This window comes from Glandiceps talaboti, chromosome 22 (genome assembly GCF_964340395.1).
Source record: "Glandiceps talaboti chromosome 22, keGlaTala1.1, whole genome shotgun sequence".
NCBI classification, from domain to species: Eukaryota; Metazoa; Hemichordata; class Enteropneusta; family Spengelidae; genus Glandiceps; species Glandiceps talaboti.
In genome coordinates, this window is record NC_135570.1 from 4,945,340 (window position 1) to 4,970,746 (window position 25,407).

The 25,407-nt window shown below is 35.7% G+C and overlaps 1 protein-coding gene across 2 annotated transcripts in view; it reads right to left on the reverse strand.

Annotated features, from left to right (window-relative positions):
* The window catches only part of LOC144452104 (adhesion G protein-coupled receptor L2-like), a 111,807-nt gene that overhangs the window by 26,791 nt on the left and 59,609 nt on the right, over positions 1-25,407 (reverse strand). For both annotated transcript variants that reach the window (XM_078143117.1, XM_078143116.1), the window contains 12 exons: positions 23,856-23,981; positions 14,486-14,605; positions 10,857-11,156; positions 9,746-10,069; positions 7,219-7,284; positions 6,274-6,393; positions 5,045-5,151; positions 3,793-4,050; positions 2,876-3,083; positions 1,602-1,736; positions 604-673; positions 115-277 (listed from right to left, as the gene is read on the reverse strand). In XM_078143117.1, coding sequence (XP_077999243.1) covers positions 115-277; positions 604-673; positions 1,602-1,736; positions 2,876-3,083; positions 3,793-4,050; positions 5,045-5,151; positions 6,274-6,393; positions 7,219-7,284; positions 9,746-10,069; positions 10,857-11,156; positions 14,486-14,605; positions 23,856-23,952 — 1,968 coding nt within the window. In that variant the 5' untranslated portion in view covers positions 23,953-23,981. The remainder of the gene's footprint in view (positions 1-114; positions 278-603; positions 674-1,601; positions 1,737-2,875; positions 3,084-3,792; positions 4,051-5,044; positions 5,152-6,273; positions 6,394-7,218; positions 7,285-9,745; positions 10,070-10,856; positions 11,157-14,485; positions 14,606-23,855; positions 23,982-25,407) is intronic.

Genomic DNA, 25,407 nt, shown 5'->3' on the forward strand with positions numbered 1-25,407 from the left:
TCTTTTAAACAATTAATACGAAAACCCCCAATAAAATTAATCCAATATAATCAAGTGTTCATTCCCACATTACAGATTTAGCACCACACAACAAATCAATTAAATGTAACTTACTTTATGGTAGTTTAGATCAATTATAATCGGTGTGGTTATGTTACTGAAGATTTCTTCTGAATCTGGCATGTGAATTCTTGTAACAAGAATGGGTGTATTGACATTATCTTCTTTGTGTGCATGCTCCAAAACTTTATCCCGGAAATACTTTACAGTAATTGGTCTATAACATAAAACAATATATGAGGGTTAGTTCAACCAAAATTTCGTTTACAATGGAAGCCATGATGAACAGAAACAAAGTGTTGTTGGCATGACAACAATCTCATCAGCACTCAGTATGCTTCTTTTCATTGACTGGCGTGACTAAAATCATACAAAAATTGTTACATTTTACTTGCATGAAATATCTTTATCTTATCATATCACCGTTTCCAAAGTTTCCAAACAAATGTCCACCTTCATACAACCTTTCACCGACATAAATTAACATTAATTTGAATAAATGTATGCAGTATTAAATTGAAAATCAATCAGAAACTAACTTACTCTGGATGATTGGGTAGAAGTCTGCCAACATTCTGATATTTTACCGTAGATATGACAACAAAACTTGAATCTGAAAAAAAGATAGAATTAATCGAATATGTACTTTGACGTATATGATAACATATGTTATGTAGTAGTACCAGGTAGTTCTCAGTATATGTACATGTATGGTGTTCATGGGTGTAATGCACACCACTATGTGGGATATTATATTTAGGGTATTGCACTATGTGGTGTAGCAAAAAATAGTATGTTATGCAAAATAATACTTAAAAGTGTTAGTTGGGCTTTGTGTAGTTGTCACCAATGTCACTTTTATTCTTTATGTGCCTGGTATTAGTAGTAGTAGTGGTGTTGGTAGTGGTGATGATGGTTGTGGCAGGGGTCAGTTAATGGCGATGATAATGTGATGGTATTGATGACTGGTGTGGTTATGGCTGTGATGATGTTGGTGGTACCTGTGATAGTAGCCTGGGGTAGTGGTAGATGTGGTGGTGTTGGTGGTGTTGGTGGTGGTGGGGTTTGTTTGATTGGTTTGTCAGTGGTAGTTGTGGTGGTGATAGTATTGGAAGGGGTAGTGACACTAGTGGTTGTGGTGATGATGATGATGATGGTGGTGGCGGCGGTGGTGGTGGTTTTTGGTTCGTTGGTGGTAGTAGTGGTGATAATTGTATCTGTGTTTGTGGTGGTGGTGGGGGTGGCGGTAGTGTTGTTGTGGTGCTTATGATGGTGATGTTGGTTGCTGTTGTTGTTGTTGTTGTTGTTGTTGTTGTTGGTCGTGGTGATTGGCTTGTTATGGTGGTCTTGTGGTATTGTTGTGCTGGTTGTAGTAGTGGTAACGATGATGGTGGTGTGGACATAGTATTTCACCCTGCAATGCTGTGGTGTTCATTATATTTCTGTAGTGTTCATTATGTTTCTATACATAAACATAATGTTGACAATAGTTTCACAAAATCCAAATGTTTGAAAGAATATAATCAACAAAGACTACTTACTGTGAGCTAGATCTACCTCATCAAATAATTCTTGAGGTAAAGATAAATAGTTGGTGTGCACTGGAAGATCTTCGCTTATTGGGGGGAACGTCATACCTTTAAAATCACCCATCTTGACTGTAGTTAGGACTAGTTCTTTAAGACAAAGTCAAATACAAATTCTTATTATTCAGGCATAATTATTTAACACACCTGTGCTCTTTCACTATCTGTAGGAAATATATATGTATTTGTGTGTGTGTGTGTGTGTGTGTGTATGTGTGTGTGTGTGTGTGTGTGTGTCTGTCTGTCTCTCTGCTGTCTATCAGAACTATCTATCTATCTATCTATCTATCTATCTATCTATCTATCTATCTATCTATCTATTTGTCTGTCTGTCTGTCTGTCTGTCTGTCTGTCTGTCTGTCTGTCTGTCTGTCTGTCTGTCTGTCTGTCTGTCTGTCTGTCTGTCTATCTATCTATCTATCTATCTATCTATCTATCTATCTATCTATCTATCTGGATAATTGATTGGTACCACCTCCTTAGGAGTATCACACCAATCTATGTATGTATGTATGTATGTATGTATGTATGTATGTATGTATGTATGTATGTATGTATGTATGTATGTATGTATGTATGTATGTATGTATGTATGTATGTATGTATGTATGTATGTATGTGTATGTGTGTATGTATGTATGTATGTATGTATGTATGTATGTATGTATGTATGTATGTATGTATGTATGTGTATGTGTATGTGTGTATGTATGTATGTGTGTATGTATGTATGTATGTATGTATGTATGTATGTATGTATGTATGTATGTATGTATGTATGTATGTATGTATGTATGTATGTATGTATGTGTATATGTATGTATATATGTATGTATGTATGTATGTATGTATGTATGTATGTGTATGTGTGTATGTATGTATGTATGTATGTATGTATGTATGTATGTATGTATGTATGTATGTATGTATGTATGTGTGTGTATGTATGTATTTATGTATGTATGTGTGTGTATGTATGTATGTATGTATGTATGTATGTATGCATGCATGCATGCATGCATGTATGTATGTATGTATGTATGTATGTATGTGTGTATGTGTGTATGTGTATGTATGTATGTATGCATGTATGTATGTATGTATGTATGTATGTATGTATGTATGTATGTATGTATGTATGTATGTATGTATGTATGTATGTATGTATGTATCTATGTATCTATGTATCTATCTATCTATTATTTTTTATATACAATTCATTGACTTACGAAAATTGTTAGTTAAGGCACTGATAGACGCTTCTTGGAGGGAAATTTCTCTTCTCCTCCTGTGCAGAACCAAACTGGTTGCTATGACATCGGTGAATTGTTGTATCACTTTTATAAAATCTGAAGCCTGGTTTCCTCTGGGTCTTGTCGCTGACCACGCAGCATCGTGCTTTGTGTCCATAATGATATTGATGACGTCACTCATTATCTGTCAAGGACAAGGTAATCCAAATAGTTACCATTACTAGACTACTACTACTACTACTACTACTACTACTACTACTACTACTACTACTACTACTACTACTACTACTACTACTACTACTATGTTGTTGTTGTTGTTGTTGTTGTTGTTGTTGTTGTTGTAGTTTTCCACATTTAATTAGTTCAATTCATTCTCCAGAGTAAAACGTAACTTTTTTACTGCTTTGTTGAAATATGGAAGATTATGCATTATACGTCTCTCCACAATATTAGAAACCATTATGTATCCGCATAAGAAAACGTGCAAATAACAGTAAGTAAACCATGCACACGCCAAGTTATTTCTTTAAACAGAAAATCTGGATTCCATACCCTGTTCGTTTCATGTAACGACAACCCGTGTCTACACCACCGGTTCAAAACTTTCTAAGTCGCCATTATTTTTTCCGTAAATTATGTGTGTGTGTGTGTGTGTGTGGGGGGGGGGGGTAATGTTGTTCCCAATATTTTTCTTCATTCAGTCGGGACACACTCTTGACTTAATATAATGGTTTGTTACTGTGAGTCAAGCGACTCGTAGTGACAATAAAGACACTTAAGTCATTCGTATTTCCCTTGGCTGAAAGAAGAAATATATTGACGAACAGGCTTAACAGTATATAATCGTACCACACGAAAGCTAAGTACTAGCTATGTACTACACTTCTAGTTACCCTTGTGAACTCTTTAGTCTCCTCAAACGTAGGATAAACAAAATGAGTCTGTGAAAATTGCAACATCTCTTCGGACCATCCGATTTGTTGAAGTGACTGACTCTGAGCGTCAACAAGTAGTTGTACACAACCGATGTGGATTGACAAATCAGTAGGGTTGTTCTTGCTAAAGACAGTCCTGGTGAAGTTATCAAGCTTTTTGGACAACTGTAAGAGGAACGATTTGCTCTTGCTTGGTCGTCCTATTGCTTCTTGTATCTGAAAGACGTAAACAGAGGTATTTGCAGTATTCTACTTACTGAAGCAATTACCTGAACTCAAACCTGGTATAATAATAATAAAATATAACTTATAAACGGTCCGATGCTGTAACTTATTATACATATAAAGGAGAAGCAAGGAAATCTCCACTTTGCAATCAACCGTTCAAGGCCAGAAAACAACGGTAATGTCTTAGAAGGCATGTATTGCTATTGACATTATATTAGAAGGTTTTAGTAAGTATTCTCACTTGAGTAAAAGTTTGAAAAGAATAAAGTACACAGTTTGGTCAAAGGGCACAAATGGTTTACTGTCGTTTGATGTTATTTCACACCACACATGCTTAACAATATGCCCAACAGATCAGCATTAAAAATGTATTTGCATGTAGCAACGGCTCCACCAACATACACTATGATGCATGGGGTAACGTCATTATTAAATCACCCAGAATATATTCCCCGCTGTGATTGGCTGAACCTGCCTACGTCATGACGAGAGGGTAGTAAGACTAATTTGCATATATAGCAACCTTAGTCTTACTACCCTCTTGTCTGGTTGGCTACAGTAATATGTGCACCTGTCTATCATTCTCTCTTTGTTTGGTGACCACAATTTAGGTTGATAACATCTGAGCGCTAGGACTGACACCAGTCCCTTGGGAGGCTACGAGTAACTGGGAAAATAAAGAACATTTTCCTTCCTAAAATTCAAAATGAATAACAAATTCAATTTAAAGATTATGAGGCAAAACAAGTCTCCCAAGGAACTGGTGTCAGTCTAGGATAGGTTTTAAGCTAAACCCAAGTAAATGAAAGAGGATGGGAATATGACCCTTGACCCTTGTCTGTGCATAATTACGAATACTGAATGGTATAACATATGGGGAAATTATCAACATGATAAATGTAATTTGGCAACATGAAAGCGTAGGATTTCCAGTTATGCCTATTATAATGTATGTGCAAAGTTGTTGTTCAGTTACACCTACTTGTTTTTGAAGATTTAGTTGTTCTTTGGAAGCGCACTCGATCATAATGGGTTCCTCCCACATTCCATGTGTTCCACCGGTCTCTACACACGATCTATTTGCCAATGCTGTAAGCATAAAGGGTAAAAGGAAGAAACCATTAAACCAACCTACAAACATCTATTGTACATAAAGTCAGTCTTAATGTTTACTCATATTTAGTCAAGTTACATTTGCGTAGGCCCCTTTTATAGTTACCTTGAATAATCAAGTCATTGTGACTATCTTATCTCTCCGACTCCGTCAAATGCCTTCAAGAAAGTCGTTGAAACTCATATTATCTCAGATCGCCCTCAAACGGTTACAACCTGTCATTAGCCATCAGCAGTTTGACTAATCACAGAGTTCCTTTTGTTCTATCAATGTTGACTGCTTTTCCACCATGGCTGCCGCCAACATCGAATTTAACTACAAAGTTATTGCATGGTGCTTCAACATAAAAATGTTGACACATCTTCAAAAGCAAAGCATTCAAAATACTCTCAGTGGAAAGTACGTGTTTGTGATAAGCTCTACAGGTAGTGGAATGTTACAGAAACACAGAGTGATGCACCTATTGGGCATTGAGTTGTGAATGGCAACCAATCAGGGTAACTGTTTGAGGGCGACCTATCCAATTTGTTTTTAACATTCAATCATTTTACTTCTCTCTACATACTCTCATCACATGACATTTTTTGTCTTATAAAGGTTCTCTCTACATACTCTCATCACATGCCATTTTGTCGTATAAAGGTACGCGCAGCAGGCAAGTGCACAAAGCTGTGTGTATGGCCGGCACTTGTCAGTCGTAACCACCGTGACAACATTATTTTTGTATGACTGTATTAATATACATTCTGTCTGTCTGTCTGTCTGCCTGTCTGTCTGTCTGTCTGTCTGTCTGTCTGTCTGTCTGTCTGTCTGTCTGTCTGTCTGTCTGTCTCTATCGATCGATCGAAATGCCATGTAAGACACTCGATGTGGGCGCTATCGGTGTGCCTGAATGTCATATTACCTTTTACTCGAGTGGATTGGTGATATGAAATGATATCGACTCCAAGTTTTGCGAACATTCAGACCAATTAAGACGGCATATCACTGTTCAGAATGGAAATATCTTAAACCTCCCTGTGAAGCAGGTAGTAGCAAAATGTATGACACAGCAATGTTCTACGAACAACCTTTTGGAATCAGCGACGGTTACTTACGGACAGGACTCGAATCGGTTGCATAATCACCCTTTCCAGGGCATGGTAGAGACTGCGTCTTTCCAGCAGGAGTTCTCGGCCATTTTATATTGCCAGCATATTCTTGGTTGCATTGTGGACCTGAAAACAGTAATACTGAGTTTGAGTGCCAAAAAAACTAGAATACTGCCTGGCATGTTGAAACACTAGGGTAAAATAAGTGCATCACGTACTCCTAAGTTTCATCTGTAATGTGGGTAAGTGCACTGAGATTATTGATTCATCCTGCCCGAACACCATCGAGTTGTTTAATCAGCTACAAATCAAGAACTGAATGTTCAGTGCCACGATTGATTGTAAGGTCAAAAGGTCACGAGCCCCTTGATAGTTTGCGAATAAATCTGTACACATGACAATCTGAAACGTGTCAGCAACGGATGGTTGATGTGTAGTAAATTTACACTGACATTTAGAAAGATTGAATTACGTCAAATGACATTATTGGATGTTCTTGTTATGGCTGTATTGTTACAAGATAGTTAGTGTTGGTTATATGGCGGTATAAAATGGTTTAGGTATTGCTGATATATATATATATATATATATATATATATATATATATATATATATATATATATATATATATATATATATATATATATATATATATAACTCGGTGAGTATCAATCTGCTAAGACAGTGCTCTATACCGCAGTGGCAGAGCGTAATCGTATATATGTTTTTATTGTTCATCTTCAACTTGGAATGTTGGTTTTACCTTTTCCATATCCACCCTCGTGGTGGTATTGTTTGTTCCCGCATTACTGCCACCAATGGATCCTTTCGTAAATGTCTTTTGTATTTACGTTTTTGATTTGTGTTTGTGTGTTTGCCACTTTCTCAGTGTTTCTGTGTGGTCGTTCGTTCGTTCGTTTGTTCATTCGTGAATAGAAAATATCAACTTACCAATCGTATGACTACAGTAGAGATCACATGCTTGGACGTCACCTGACTCTCTACTGCAACTTGTTCCTGTCAAAAGAAAAAAACAACGCCAATGGTAATGTAGAACAACTGACCACATCGTCATTCAATAATCACATGATTAAAGTTACATAGGGATTAAATGTTCATATACGAAAAACATAATATCAAATCATTTTTTTGCTTTGACCTTTTTAATACTTGCCTATCGCAATCATATCCGATCACTTTGCCTTGAACATTCCACCGAATAGACATATACACACACACCCTTCACTATATCTATAGCATTATTGAATCTTAATTTAGTTGTGCTAAGAACACTTTCGATTTACAGTCAATTGCAGCCTTTGTAAGTGATTAGGATTAAAGCAAGTACACTTTGAGCTCTATCCTATCAGGTACTCAATTACATATTCCCTTCTGACTGTTCATAAACATTAAAGTGTTCTGCCTTTTCAAAAACTTAAGGAAATAATGATGAAGGTAATATTGATTATGAGAAACAGATATGTACACAACGACAGACAGACAGACAGACATACAGACAGACAGACAGACAGACAGACAGACAGAAATATATTCTAAATCTAAATAGTACATGGTAGTTTATATATTGTATACCATGATAGCCGGTACAAGAGGAACATTTCATACTCAATATAACTATCAAAAACGTTACTTTGTTTAATGTTTATAACATGAAATTCCACACGATGAACGGGGATACATTGCTGTGAGGGCGCCCTATTGCCATCACTTCAGCTACAATATTAATGTGAGAAGTGAATTCGAATAATTATAGCAATGTATTTTCCTCATCCTTATGGCAATGGAAGTGAATTATGTTGATTATTAAACGGAACACATGTAGCAATGAAGTACAATAGGATCGGTGTATGTATGTATGTATGTATGTATGTATGTATGTATGTATGTATGTATGTATGTATGTATGTATGTATGTATGTATGTATGTATGTATGTATGTATGTGTGTGTGTGTGTGTATGTGTGTGTGTGTGTGTATGTATGTATGTATGTATGTATGTATGTATGTATGTATGTATGTATGTATGTATGTATGTATGTATGTATGTATGTGTGTGTATGTATGCGTGTGCTTGCGTGTTTGATTGTTAATCTGTTTGACAGTGTCTTGTTTATCTAATATTGTATTTATTTCTCTAGCTAGCTAATACAACCATCATGTCGAATATATGTACCGTTAATAATGTTTGTCAGATTGTCACATTCTGATGCGTTTTTGATACTTGATAAGGTTATTGGTGAATCAAACAAAGACATTACATTCACACTTCTGCAAAATTTAGTGAAATGTTAATTGAATTGAAACCACAAACTACCGAGTCAGTACTGGATAAATAAACCCAATGACCTGAATTGTACCTGCAAACGCTCACCCCACTATTTTCACAACATGAATATTTAAATATGCAAATCAAGTCATTAGCATATATACATAACATGACGTTTAATGAGAAGATTCACATGGCATGCAATTCAAATGTGAATAAATATAATCACAGATTGAAAGCGCTGGTCGTAAAAAAATTGCAATTTTACCGTCCATTAGATGAAACGCATGATTAAATTCAATTTGGTCAAGCCATGTGCATCGCGTGTATATGCGACATGAATATACAGATATGTAAATAAGCTCATTAGAATTATTGACATAAAAAGGGCATTTAATGAGAATACTCACATGACATGGCATTTTAATATGAATAAATATAATCACAAATTGAAAACGTAGCTCGTTAAAATGTTGTAGCTAACATACAGTAGATGAAACGGATGAGTAAATTCAATTGGGTCAAGCCATGTGTATCGTGTACGGATAGATACTAGTACCAAAGATTTCATAAAGATAGAACATAACGTCCATTTAGATTGTACGCACAGATTTGAATTGGCGTCAGTCCATGACACGTTTGATAACCTGCGGTTTAGAGAGCTAATAACACAAACCTTTAGCTTACAAGGTACACTAATACGTAAATGCATAAGAAATTCTTTTATCTATTTTGTGCTCAATTGAGCGTGGGAAGCTAAATTGGGAGATGTTATACGGAGAATTAAATCGAAGCCCTCGATGTCGCTGTTAAGGTCTTTGATGATTGTTCCCAGATATTTACCACTTGGTTAAAATGACAGCCTTACTCGAAAATTTGAAATCTTGTTGATAACATGTACATGAGATTGATAACAGATAAAGAAACGATTCCTATCGAATACTCCCGATGACCAGCGAAGCTTTAAGAACAACAGTTGAACTCGGCACATTCAAAACATTTTTTATATTAATGATTGGTGGCAAGAAAAGTAAAGCATTCCCTCGGAACTCTCCCGACGACGACGATGCCTCAGAACGAGAACCTACTCGTTACTTTTCGTGTAAAATCTACTTTTCTTTGTAGACAACATACATCGGTATATGGAAATGCAAAACGAAAAGGATGTGAAGAAAGTGACGGTATACCTACCGAAAACTCCCGAGGGCCACCGAAGCTTCATCGAACCTCTTGTCCCACTTCGGAAATCCACCCATTGAACGGCGTTACCACATTGCATAAAACTACAATCTTCTGATATTTTCTGTATATCTGATTTGTTCATTGCATGCGACCAAATATTCACGTGACTAAGATCACCAATAAACATACGTTCAGCATCAAATTTGCGGGTTTCCCTGCTCCATGGAGCCTGCCCTAGGACGAAATCTCCTGCCACAGGGAGTGTGACGTTTACAGCTAGCTTGTCGTTTCGAAATATCTGTTGACCATCAAAGTATGCCGCAAATTCACCTCCTTGAAATTAAAAAAATGGACATTTTAAGACTTATGGGTTAATGTGGTTTCTAACGTGTCTGTCTGTCTGTCTGTCTGATTGTCTGTCTGTCTGTCTGTCTGTATGTATGTATGTATGTATGTATGTATGTATGTATGTATGTATGTATGTATGTATGTATGTATGTATGTGTATGTATGCATGCATGTATGTATGTATGTATGTATGTATGTATGTATGTATGTATGTATGTATGTATGTATGTATGTATGTATGTATGCATGTATGATGTATGTGTGTCTGTGTCTGTGTGTCGGTGTCTGTGTGCTTGTGTAGTAGAGCAAACTGTTGAGAGTGTATACTAGCCTTTGTGAATGTGTTATTGACTGATTAATGGAATATCTTACTGTTTTTTTCTAAATATCAAAGCGCAAACCAACCTGTGTAAGCTTAACCATCTTTCGCTAAAAAAAAATCTACTTTATGTAATGCCCTAAAGAACGTAACATAGTTCAAATTTGTGTTGACAGACATAATGATCTTCAAAAGCTTCCCGTTTCCGCTAGAATATAGGGCTATGTGCCCCTGAGCAGGAGGTCATTCAAGCACCAGACCTCTTTGCCGAAGGTTGTAAATTAGATCGGAGGTGTAACACTACAAAACTAATCTTGTTATTATAGTCAGTTTATATCGAAGAACATCCACATGGTACATCTATTGAAACCAAGGACGAGATAATAGACGCAAATGAAGTTTCCTATTCATCCAAAACCATCTTAATACAGTATGAAGTTTTGTGAAGCATACCTTTATTTGTCCACGTAAACGCCATGTGTTGCCATTTATTTTTAGTAAGTCCAGTTGGAACGGTCTCGACTTGATTGGCGACATATACTTTGGTGGTCTTACCGCTGCCTTCTACCATAATTTGTGGTGTTTGGTCATTATAACAATAGGATAAATATACCCGGTCCCTTTCAATATTTCCAGTTTTGACCCACATGCTAATGGTGAATGCTGATAGTTTGGGGAAAGTCTTTCCGAGAAGGAGAGTGTAGCCGACAGGTGAGACATCAAGGAACTCAAGTCTGGAATCTGCTGCTTTAGCTGTTGGGATATCAAACACGGAATTTATTTCATTAAAAAAATGTCCTTTACTGCCAGATTTAGTTTATCCGGGGATGTTAAAATTTAAGTTCTGTCTGTCTGTCTGTCTGTCTGTCTGTCTGTCTGTCTGTCTGTCTGTCTGTCTGTCTGTCTGTCTGTCTGTCTGTCTGTCTGTCGTATATAATTCATTTGCCCTTATACCTAGAGATGGCTAGTTCTGAAAGAAACAATATCTTGTATGTACTACACGAAAACAGATATTGAGGAAAACGTGTATTATTTACACAATTTCAATTAGCTTTACAATTATTTTCCCAGGTCAGCTTTTTCTCAGTTCAGAAACTTCGGGATCACTTTTCTGATCTTATACAGTTTCGCATTGCATTCTATGAATATTAACGCCTTGACAAGGCGACAGAATTCAACAAAAATTCTCACAAAAAAGTTTTAGCTTGTCTGATTTGTGGTAGATTTCAGATTATCGTCAATATAAACCATCAACAACAATAGTAGCTTCTCCTGTCCAAATTAGTTCAAATAGCTGGTCCGTATTACATGTACAGGTAATTAAGTTGTCGCTTTGTGAGAAAGACATTACTGCAAGTCCAACTCGTCTGATATTAGAAGAGGGTACTATGTAAACCTCCCTTCTTATAATATCTTCAATATTTCTATTTTTCAATAGAATATAGTTCAGTGATATTCAGATATCTAGTCATCTATATTCCTCGAGGAATTTCTACAGTTTCGTTGACATTGTAAAGCATATGTTGTGTACTACCACTGCAAGTTTACTTTCATTATCTTTGCATTAAAAATATGCTACATTTTTAATGTGAAGTATCCATGAGAGATGGATAGATACTTGTTTTTGTTTATTTTTTTTTCTTCAATCCGCCTATCCTTGACACAGCCTTGGTATCAATTCATCTCATAACACTTGACAGTGATAGCAGCGTTTAGGTTAATTAATTAATGAAGCCATTTCAGAATGCCTTTAGGGAACACCATCATGAGATTAAGTCAGGCAAGACATTTTGAGAATATCTAAAACCATTTAAAATATTTATCGTGGATAATCTCACCCCGTTTTATCAAAGCTGTCTTAAGTGACGGTTAAACAAATATATGTTTATGACACATTTGTTTTTGACTTGTAAAGTTATTTCTACATGTAATGAACAAAATACATTAAAGGGGTACAAGCCGAGTTTATATCTGTATATTAAGGATACTCACAGTATTCTACTTCCTGATGTTTACTTAACCATCACTTGCAATTGACTTATGGGGTTTATCAAATTTATTGCTCAGTATTTTTGCAGCAGCAACTACTGTACTTTACAGTGATTTAAGAATGATCACGTGGTCAATCTATGCTTTTCAACAAGGAGGTATAAATAACGTCATTGTAATGATAGCAGTATCATGGTGATGTCCTGTGTTTCGTTTAAATCACGCACTTAAAAATATTTCAAAGAACGTTTATTATGTGTGATATTCCGTTTGCAAGATTCAAGCCTCCGCCATTTTGTTCATTGTTTACAACTGTACCTGATTGTGCGTGTGTTTATTCACTGCCAACCGAGAAATAGGTGAAGCATTAATATATCCTGTAGAGATCAACATGATTTCTAATGAGCTATAAACTTTAAACTGATCACACGATTACAAAATTACAGAATTATTACTTAAATTGAGAAGTAGTACTTTAGGAATTGTCCTGAACTGCTTGGAAGTAGATTTAGATGACATTTTGCCCATGGTGGCCTTAAACAATGACGATTAGTTTAAATCTCGATAAAACACACAATTCGTAATGGATTGAAATTGGACGTATTAGCCACCAAGAGTACAATTTGCCAGACTTATTTTATGTGATCCTCCGGCATTGTCAGTCAGAGAAGTGACTCAAGAAACGACCCAAATGGAACACAAAATAGATAGCAAAGAGATTTCTTTGAGATAGCGTTTAAGCGTGTTGCCTCGGGTCATAATGTGTCCTTTCTAATAAATAAACACGGCGCAAATGTTGTTAGATTAAAGTTGTCAGTTGGTTGATAGAATTTACGTCAGACTCTATGTTGTATTCATGCAGTTACTATCGTTTTTATATTCACAGCACATCTCCGATATTTACCCCCGGGGTCCCTTGTCAAGGTTAAATTCTGGCTTGTTTTATTCTATTTGGCGGCAAAATCTTGTCAATTCGCACAAAGTCTTGTTCCTGATAAAGTCTTGTTCTTGATAAGTAGTCATGGCTGCAGGCATTTACAACTGAAATAAATTCCCAACTCGGAAGTTGAACATATTAATAAGTTATCTCTTTTTGTGTTATCTGAGAGTTGTATGTTATTCAAATAACTATTTGAGACAAAAATTCAGTCACCATGGAAATAGTCATAATAATCAATTGCTATAAATAGCCCTGTTAAATTTGCTGATCACACGTTAAACTTTCATTTCTCTTCCAGGGGTCACCTGTCCCTGTACTGTCAAATGTAGAGTAAAATCTAAGAATATTTTGACAATGACTTTCCACCCCTTGTCAAATTGTTTGAGACATTTTAACAAGTGACCTTGCAGAAAGACAACAAATGACAATATCTTAATATGTCTGTCTGTCTGTCTGTCTGTCTGTCTGTCTGTCTGTCTGTCTGTCTGTCTGTCTGTCTGTCTGTCTATCTGTCTGTCTGTCTCCCTCTGTCTCTGTCTCTCTCTCTCTCTCACTCATTCCCTCCTTCCCCTGAAAAACACAGATCTAGCTAATCGTTATAGCAAAGACAACTGGCAGTTGAAGCTGTCAGGTATTCTAAGCACGTAGCTTTGTAACTTTAATGAATATTCAATTTGTCATCGATAGTTCACACGTAACATCAGTAATGCCCAGATTTAACAATGTGACAATTTGAGTTTGAAAGCAAGGCTCTTGAGTAGTCATAGTGTCAGGCATCACATTAGTTCGAAAACCTTGCTGAAAGCATTGGAATTTTGTAGAGTTGCTGCACTTGTCAAAATTTATGATATTCCCCCTTGTCCTACCTGGTAAATATTAAGCCGTAGAGGGCCTGTAGTAAAACTGTAACTATTAAAGCACGGGCAACTGTCGACATTTTACACATTAAACATTTCACATTTTTCGAGGGTATATGCCATAGCGAAAGGTCCATTTTTACGTTTTATAGCATGCCGGCTTTTTCCAGCCAAAACGTCACATTCATGGAATACAGACGATAAAATGGGATCGACACACTCATTTCAACTGCAAAAATCATTTCCTATCCGATATTACTGTGCAAGTGTAATAGAAATATTTACAACGTACTTACCTACACACATTTGACTGTTCCATTCAAAACCTGGTCCACATTCACATCTATAAGCACCTGGCGTGTCTACGCATTTGGGGAACTTATGGTAACCTTGGTGACAGCTTGATCGGTAATGACCTAGGACGAAATCGATTATGATATTTCGTTATTGAAATGTCGGTGTTCATTCCTATTTATCCAAGGAAATCAAATAATTATTTTCACGGTACATTTAAACACAATCAAGTCGTTTTTATTGAGACACTGTTGACTACTTGAGCTAAAAATATTTCATTTTGATCCTGTACTCATTAAACGGTAACCGACCCAATTTACACTTTGGTGGGTTTGAAATTCTACGCACAGATGTTTTTTTTTGAAAATTTACTTAGCCCCTATGGTTTTCAGCATTAGTACTTTACTAATGGAAGCTTACTCCTGAAATAATATAATGAAATACTTGTATTCATCACGTGATCGATGTCCCCTCATCTCTAAATTTGAAGAATCAGTTTGTCACATGTAACACACACTACGTTAGTGTTTGCCTGAAACAATTCTTAGTCGGTCTAGCGAGTAAAAACTCGTTGAAAGTTATGTCATGAACACACCAACTCCACGACATGTTACCCCCACAATGGATTGTACGCAGAGGAAATCAACGGGAGTTGACCCTTTGTCTTTCTCAATTTATACTTATTGATGTTCATTTAGGAAAGACATGGGACACATCAGTATTGAAATTCTTACATTGCATGACTATAACAACTAACAGGCTTTATTCACAATCTCAGCTCACATAACATATTCATCCAAAACGCAAATTTTATTTGAGCTGAGAAATAATTATGGAATGAAAAGCAACAACTGAAGTATATAGAAAATAGTATTCGCGCGTATTGCATGCTGGGAACGACTCCCAAAGGTTAAAACTGTATGACAGACGGTTGGTTGAAATCTGAAATTATATGGAAGAACACGTATTTGTTAATCAATTCAATCTCAAGTTCCTTGAACTGTTGGGGTTATAGATTGAATCGTTCTTTTGTTCAATATCATCTTTTTTCTTATGCAATATACATTATCATTTCGCTGTCGCTGTTCGTTTGTTACACAAACACATGTACACACGCACACATTTTACCACGCCATTAGCACGACTGAACCACAGTTGAGTTATGCTAAAAATGACCTCAATTAAATATACTTTGTTTTATTTTCCATCACAGTTTTGAGCACGTACCAAAATGACCTCCATCATATCATCTCATAACGAGCGAAAAAGCCATCTAATTACGGACTAGTCGGAGCTCTCTAATTAGGTATCTCTGACACGTGCACGTAGGCATGGGACACTTCCCTAGAAATAGTTCGGATTTCATCGTCGTCTGCTGATCCTTAATGAACACATTTTACCAGGTATACACATACGATTCCCATTTACCGTCAACTGGCAACAGTTAGGGAATTTACGTTTGTTTTGGCAGAAAATGTTATATGTACATTTATTCCGAAGGGTGACATAAGTGATATTTTGAAGTTGAAAATATGTCAGTGCAAATAATTGTGAGTATGAGTTAGGTCGTTTGGGGGATATCCGATAATGTAGCTAATTGAACCTCGCTTTTTCCGGCACACACGGTTGTTTACACTCCTCCTTTCAATCACGCCCATGGGAGTTCGGCTTTTTCTTTTGCTCAATAAAATCTGACATCAATGGAACTAAAAATAATCACTAGATACTTTAAAAACAGGCATGTCTTTGGAAATTGATCATTCCTGTCTCATTCATGTCCTCGGGAGATTGGTGTTCTTAACTTCAAGTAACAAGTTAATTTTTCCAGTAATTTGTGAAGGGATATATTCCTGGAGTACCTGCTAAAGTTTAAATGTGTCATATCTGGTATCATTATGTTACGAAGTCGGTGTTAGCTTAACGAGACTCGATGGGTGAAAGTTATATACAGAGCACGACCATCTTCATTTACTAGTATACCACACGCGAGTTTAGCCAAGTTGAACATGTTCGAACCAAACAATACAGGATTTATACTAGCCGTTCTATGTCATTACACATCGCGTGTCTTCGCCATTCCAAACGATCGACGTCGACTTCACGCTTCCCAACTTGTCATAAATTATACTTACATACGTCTAAAATATATTATTTTTCGATGAAATATGAGGTGACCTGAGGGAGCATTTTAAGTCGACGACTCGAATTGACAAGGCCCTTTAGGTCACTCGTATTTTCCTTAGCTGAACGAAGTAATATATTGGGGATAATACGTAAGTTGGTTCTACCTGGTAAAATTTTTGAGTATGCGTCTATCAATTTGTAAAAGTGAAATTTTTAGCGGCAATGATAAATTACTTCTTTCGTCACATTCAATCTTCAAATAACAAGGGTGGTCGTACGTCTTAACCCTGTCTTTTATATATGACATCGGCATCTTTTTCATATCAATATGAAAGAGGGAAAGGTGTAACCATCTTGTTCAAAAGCAACCGTCGTGTTATTAACGAAAGTGTATTTTGTAAGTCACTTGAGATCAAAGCCGTCCTCTACTTGAGTTGTTACAGTAGTATTCTATGCTCCAAAAACATAATTGATTAGTTTTATATCATTCTAAAAGCGTTAATTTGAGGTATTTAAGCAAGAAAAATGAATATGATATTTTGAGGTTTTTTTAATGTTTTATCCTTTCATATTTCCAGAAACCAATACGTTAGTTAGCCATGTGTAAGATGTTTTGATAAATGACTGAATGTATACTAAGTGATGTTAGCAAACAAAAGCTAAAAATTTCACTTTTTCTATGTTTATGCAAATTAATGACGTGGAAAAGATTGGGTACAACGCAATTTATCTATCGATACTTGAGTTTTAAATTCATGTCGTATGTACGATAGAAACGCCGAGAAAAGAAGAATGAATGCATCATAGCTGATTCTGTCTACAACATAACTGCACGGCAGAGCTATAGATGTTCAGTTGTGCACTCTTTGCCCTCGCTAATGAAAAAAAGATAGCTGACGTAGAATGGAGAATTTCAAGAACCAAAGTCGTGCCAGCAATGATCTCCACGGATAACCCTTCTACTGACGTTATTAGCAATGGTCAGAGGTTGAAGCAAATGTCAGAGGTCAATTGTTTTTTTTCGTAAGCTACTTAATTTCCATACCAGATAAACGTACAGCGCATACGAGCTTCTGCATACTGTCTGGAGGCCCCATTTCGATGTCAGAAAATTCACTGCAACATCCGGGAGTATATCGTAATTGCAAGAACGTACTCCCCATGATAAGACGAAGAGGCATACATTAACCATCGGTATTTCAAGATAACGGAATAAATCAAACATAAAATTGAAATGGTGCTTATAATAGTAAGCAGTGAGCGTATAAATCCTCCTGTATTGGATGAGTCACGGTCTACTGTAGTCAGTTAGCCAATTCATCAGTATTTCGATTTATCAAACATCAGTAATTAGGGAAGGATGATGTTTTGTTGGGGATGGTCTCATTACCTCCATTTTGAGTAGAAATCTTTTGATAAAACATCAACCATGCGGAGATCACCGGACGACCATCAAACGTAGTTTTGGGATTCACAATACAACAGAAATTCATCATAGAACGTACATTGATAACTCCGATATTAGACTCGGTGGCAACACCTGTTAACGTATTATCGAACAATGGACTTTTTAAGAGCGTAATAAAATAAAAATGTGACAGTTGGTAAATAGACACACATGGTGAACTGTACGTGCTGTTGTAATTATGTTAGAAGCGAAAATAAGTCGAGTGTACATCATACAATGGAAGTCAGGTAACCTGAAACAGAACGTTGACTGGCGTGACATTTTTTTCAACAGACAGGGCATCTCTTATTTTCGGTAACATTACATTTTGTTCTCAATTCCAGTTAACAGGGCCGTTTAAGCAATATGAAACTGTCTGCAAACGAAGTGACAGACTTTTGACTGAACAGTGTTTCTTGAAATCCATACAGGCATGGATATATACTATAACTATCGCTAAGGTTTTTGAATAGCAAGACAATACAATGTAGCAATGCTAATAATCATGATTTCTCGTCCAGCAAAACAATGGAATGTAGCAATGTTAATGAGATAGTCTCGTCAGCTGTGTTACAGGTTAACTTGCTTTTATTGTACAAGTCGTATATGTCGGCTTCATCAATAATTCAATCGTTAAAGTTTATAACTATGCATATTGTTCGAATTTATATACATCATTACATATACTTCTCTCATTGTATTCAGGATATTACTAACATCCGCCAATATATTCCATTTGGAATATGAGACAGCTTGTCACTTTCATGTAATAAACAGAGCTTAAAATGCTACCATTTTGGCTTCCCTCAGTTAATATATGTATATAAATATATACAAATATATTACTCTTATTTGCAATAGTATCTCGATTTCCTTCCATTTTTTTGAAATACTGGCTTTAAGGGAGAAAAACAATCGAAGTGAATTTATTTAAGTTGTAGTGTCTATGTATGTATGTATGTATGTATGTATGTATGTATGTATGTATGTATGTATGTATGTATGTATGTATGTATGTATGTATGTATGTATGTATGTATGTATGTATGTATGTATGTATGTATGTATGTATGTGTATGTATGTATGTATGTATGTATGTATGTATGTATGTATGTATGTATGTATGTATGTACGTGTGTGTGTGTGTGTGTGTATGTATGTATGTATGTATGTATGTATGTATGTATGTATGTATGTGTGTATGTATGTATGTATGTATGTATGTATGTATGTATGTATGTATGTATGTATGTATGTATGTACATCTATTGTAATACCTATTTACAATCAAATCACACAATCAAACAAATCTTCTGTGGCATGATATATCTTTCATATCTATGTATGTATGTATGTATGTACATCTATTGTAATACCTATTTACAATCAAATCACACAATCAAACAAATCTTCTGTGGCATGATAAATCTTTCATGATAAAGTTTCTCCGAGACTGCGGGCTGGATAATATCAATATTTACTTGTTATCGTTTGCAATTACTTAAAATTATCATGTTATTATTTGAAAGCCGAGATGTTTGTACGCAAATTGGGGCATCAATCATTTCATGAAGTTTATCTCGACAGCAAAATGTAGTCACCGATATATCTTTATTACAAAGCTCAGCGTTGCATGCACCTAAATGATGGACTACTGCTCGAGAGGCATTCATGTTCAATTAATTGTAAACAGAGCGCCGGAAGAACTTCATTTCTCAATAATTACAATATAGTACGTTAATGTTATACGGCCAGATAATAATTAGAACTTATTTCATGAGGTCAAATGAGGTTACACAACGAGACAAAGAATGTTAATCTATTTGATAACATTGCAAGTAATTCATGAATGATAAAATATACACCACATATATGCACCTCAATTTTGTCATAATTACTGTACCTAATCATAACGCTAACAGGTGCTTTCAAACCTGTATTATATTATTGATAGTCGCACCTTGTTTTTGTGTCATCTAAGAATTCCATATGAAAATTACGGATCTCCTTTGAGACTAAAAGAGAAGATAAAATTGAAATGATGAGAAGCAAAAATAGAATTCCGTATTCTATTCTCAATATGTTTCTATTTCGCTCGTAGTCTAGATCGTTTTGAAACATCTGATGATGTATACTTTGAGAGATAAATTTTCCCTGGGGGTTAGTCGCTCCTTTTCTCTATCTGATTTTGTATGTACATAATCAATTATAGATGATGCGTGCATAATGACAAGGCCAGAGATGCCAAGAAAATTTCATCTTTACTATACTGATATGAGGGTTGCTTCCTACATGTGCATGAATAAAATACAGAAATGCACTCTTTATATAAAAAAGGTGCGTGTTAAAAAAAATAATAACACGTGGCAAATTAAAACCATTTATTCTATCTTGGTTGTACACATTGTCTAAAAATTCTGTACTTATTGATATGCGTGACGCATCAAAATTGCTTGTATATGTAAATTTCCAAATAAATATTTGTTAAAATGTACATATGCCCTAGTTTTGGTATCAAAATTATGAAATGCATGAATATCAAATTGTATATTATATATGCATATATATCAAATTGCACCTGATGATAACTGAAGTTCGGCTTTTCGTGATGTGAAAATGATATCAATGTTTATAAATTCATATTGATAGCTTGAGAATTATGTCGTGTGGGACGATATCTTTACGCACATTATCAAAGTAGTATTCATGTTTAAACCTTCATTACTTGATGTAATAACAGTCGAATTATATGATTATATTTATAGTATATGTAAATTATCAAATTAATATGCATGATTAAAAAACCTCCATTATTTGCTGCAATTACTTTTGAATTTTAATGCTATATATTTATAACATATGCAAATTGTCAAATTAATATGCATCGTTAAAGACCCACTATTTGATGGATGACTGTTAAATTCTCCGACTTTATTTCTAATATATGTAAATCATCAAATTAATATGCATGATTAAATACCTCCATTATTTGATGCGATGACTTTTGAGTTCTACGACTATATTTATAACATATGCAAATTATCAAATTAATATCAATGTCTATGAATGTCATTATTTATTCACTAAAGATTCCGACGTTTGACCATGATCGAGTGATATGTACTACCAAACCAGAGTGACTATAGATCGTCAATGTAGCGGCACGATAATTTTTACATCTCACAAAATGTTCTTGATACGAATTACACATACAAAAGACAGACACTCATATCGCGAATGCGCATGAAATGTTACATTTTATCACATTGTGAACACACATACACACACAATTTTATGTTTGAATATTCCTTGTTTCAGCCAACAATTATATGACGATATCTATATATATGTCTTGACTTTAAAAAATGTTATCATTTATGCGTTATTGACATTCACTGTATGCTAATTATACTGACGCTATGATTGACAGGTTAGGCAAATATATATAATGGACCTCTTTCTCTTGGTATTTAAAGTTCAGAAGTAATCCAATACGCATGTCTGGTTGAAGTGCTTTTCGTTTATTGACAAACACGATACTGTACAGCTCTTATCCATCTCAAGTTCCGACCACCACATGAAATGTGGCATGGCGCCGAAGTTCATATTGGGGAACTATCTTTCAAAAATTACACAAAACAGAAACAGAGTTTTGTGCCAGCGTCCCTATTCACTGTCAAGGGTTCCGTAGCGTGGGACCCCAAGGCACAGATATTGAATCCGGCAACTAAAGAAAAACGTCCAACTAGAATTTAAACTTGGGTGTGAAAAACAGTCGTGTGGCAGAGCTATATAGAAATAGTCGGTACAGAACAGGGAATTAGCCTATGCATGTATTTAATCATTATAGTTCCACAGATTGGATAGAAGTAGTATTCAAACATTAGGATTTAAGTTATGAACAAGAAACACATTTTGTAAATGACAACATTTTCGCTGGAAAATCATCCAATCATGCACGTGTAGTGCAGACAGCAATCAATAAAATATCTAACCATTTAGATGTGATTTGACTATGATGGTATTCAAGATAGATTAGATGGGTTGTACGAAATATTCGTTTAAGTAAATTCTTGTCGAATATCAGTGTTTTGGTACTGAAACACCGAATTATGAAATATCATTTCCCAATGTGATGCAACATGGATTACCATTGTTCGGGAATACAAATCGCGAATCATAAATAATTCCGAGTATGACAATATCATCAATCTTATATCATCAGTCTATTCCTAGTGAATCAGTATTCTTGGGATATTTGTAATCATATACAATTTTCTCGTTATTCTGAATGATTTACACATCGTAGGTTCACAAATAAATAATGACTTATCAGTATAATACTTTTATTTCAATACCTCAATCTATCCGTTATTTTGTTAAATAAAACATTACCATGACAACAATTTAAAATCGAAGGTGCATAAGAAACTAGGTAAACCCTTCTACCGTAAATAGCTAACCACTGGACTCAGTAAGATACACAATACACGTAGTGTCCCAGGACTAATAGACATATTTCATTCACCACATCTCGAAATCCTCTTCACGCCTGTCTTAGTTTTTAACAAATCTACATTAATTGAGCAGTCATAATGTTTTCTTTTAATTTGCTCAACTCGGGAGACATAAATAGTTTCATATATTTTTTTACCCATGCCTCGGGAGATGAGGCTTTTATCAGCGTCCCAGTCGTCTCGTTTGGTGTCAGAGTTCAGTGTACCAATTTTAGGTCATGAACATCGTACAAGAATAGTGAGGTGGTAGGCAAGATGCATCTATAGGGACAGATTTATCTTTCGACTACAGGAATGCTGAGAAAACCACTCAGAATTGACTACTTAAATATTTATTCGGCGAAACACTCAGTTATATGTGATGTGGGAATTGAGCCCGTCCTGATTTGACAGTTGGTGAAGGATGCGCTGGATAACAAGTATATTTTGATTGCTATGTTGTCTGGGGTATTAGAATGTAACATGGTTCAAATACATACATACATACATACATACATACATACATACATACATACATACATACATACATACATACATACATACATACATACATACATACATACACACACACACACACACACTATATATGGGTTAGCATTATCACGGAATATCAGATCTATCGTGAATATGTCCCTGGAGAATTGTTGTCTAAGCTTCGGTCTGTTCAAAGGCAATAAAGTAAAAATTTAAGGCAACGAGGAAAAATATCCAAACTCCAATCGTCGTTGCCTCGTTGACCTACAAATGCTCACACATCTTCATTGTAAAATGAGCACTTCGTTAAGTTGCCTTCACTAGCTTCCTGCTGTTTGTATCGGCTTCAATTCCCTAGGAATGCTACATCCAATACTTTATGTGTCTAAATTTATCCCAAACGCTGAGAAAAGAATTCCTTCTAAAGATTGATGGTTAACTGTGTCTAAAGAGTGAGAGACTGTTGTCGTTGAAAACTCCCAAACAAGACAATGTGTACGTTTTTACAATTTGTCACAGGGAGCAATATCTAAATTGTCTGTATATGAATTTAAGTTCAGTGTATCAAGCAGTTTATACAAGCGAATGTTTGGTTAGGTTTGTCTGTCTACACAGTATACACCAACAGTGTTTATGACAAGAGTGATGGGTTCGGAGTAACTAGCATGTGGTTTACGACGTGTAAATGTTACATGAACCCTCACGTCAACAAGTATTATTCCAACTATACATATTGCACTTTGGGTTAATCACATTGCCTTATAAAATACACCGAGAATATAGACTTGTGTGGAAGAATGTCTACTTACTTGCCATTACGGGACATAAGCTGAATTGAAGTAACCAGAATACCAATGACATCCCGACGAAGCGTCTTCGATACATATTGATAACATGACTAAGCATTGCATATCTTGGTTCTTCAGTTTAAAACCCTGTGATTAGAAACGAAATTGGAGACATAAGAAGTCTGTCAGAAGTCACTTGAAATATTACACTTGCAACACGGGCTACAGTCACTATACATCTTGACAGTAAAGTGCTCTTAAACTTTCAAGTGGCCTCTTAATACTGTAATGAATGAGAACTCACATGAACGATTGCTGTAACGACACTTCTCCGAGTTGTCCGTTATTAGCATCTCATGAGGTTTAACTTATTCGCTGCGAGAAGACCTGGAATTGCGTTGTTTGGTATGCTCAGTTAAAATTCCTTCACCACTTCATTGAGTCGCAATCAATAATATGAATCTCGGGGCTTTTCCGTAAGCACAAGTAAACAATTTTCCTTATCGAATAACCCTGTCTATTGCGAGAGAAACTCTCCTTTTTTGAGTATAAACTGTGACCCCAATTTGAAATTAGTATACAAGCTAAATTGGGTCCAGCTGTGGTTAATAGTGAAAATCCGTCGATGCTGTCATTCAGTGCGGCACTAGTACACGGCACACGGTCGGTAAACGTAGAAGCAAGGGTTCCTGTACAGTAGTTGTCTTTACAGCAACTCTTCTTGCGCAAGATAAAGAGATAGTCATGACCATGCCGCATGAAAATTACAGGAATATTTGCCCAAACATTCGGAGTTCCTAAACACAATTTTCTAGTGTGAGTACGACAGCTACAGTGTTTTACATTGTCGTGATGTGATCTCTCTATCTGAAGATTGTGAGCGTGACTGTGGGAGATTGTTGGTGCTGTTGTCATCTACTCATCAGTATTCTATGCTTGAGCGATGATCATGATGATATTTGATCAGTTTCGCCCAAAGGCTGGTCACTAGAGATAACCCAATATTCTATCAGTGATTATCGTGTACTCCCGAATGATTGAATGATTCAACACGGTATTCTCATTGACGTTTCTGGATCACAATCATGTCAATTTATTTACGTAACCCTGCTCATCACATTGCGTATATACAGAAACATTTATAGACAGACAGACAGACAGACAGACAGACAGACAGACAGACAGACAGACAGACAGACAGACAGACAGACAGACAGACAGACAGACAGATAGATAGATAGATAGATAGATAGATAGATAGATAGATAGATAGACAGACAGACAGATATACAAACATACATGTGTTTTTTCAGATATGGCTTTCTGACAAAATGTTGAAGTCATAAGATAAATAGCCCAGAGTATTTAGTAATCTGGGGAAACAAATTAAGTCATGAAGTTCTACATTAAGGTTATTACTGTTGCTTTACTTATCAAGATAAGGTGATTGGATACTCAAATATTGATATTTCAACAAATTACCCCCATATTACCTCACCCTGTAAGAGAATTTATTGATGATAAGACTTATGATGTGAATATAGACGGCAGCATTACTATAAGACTCATTGTT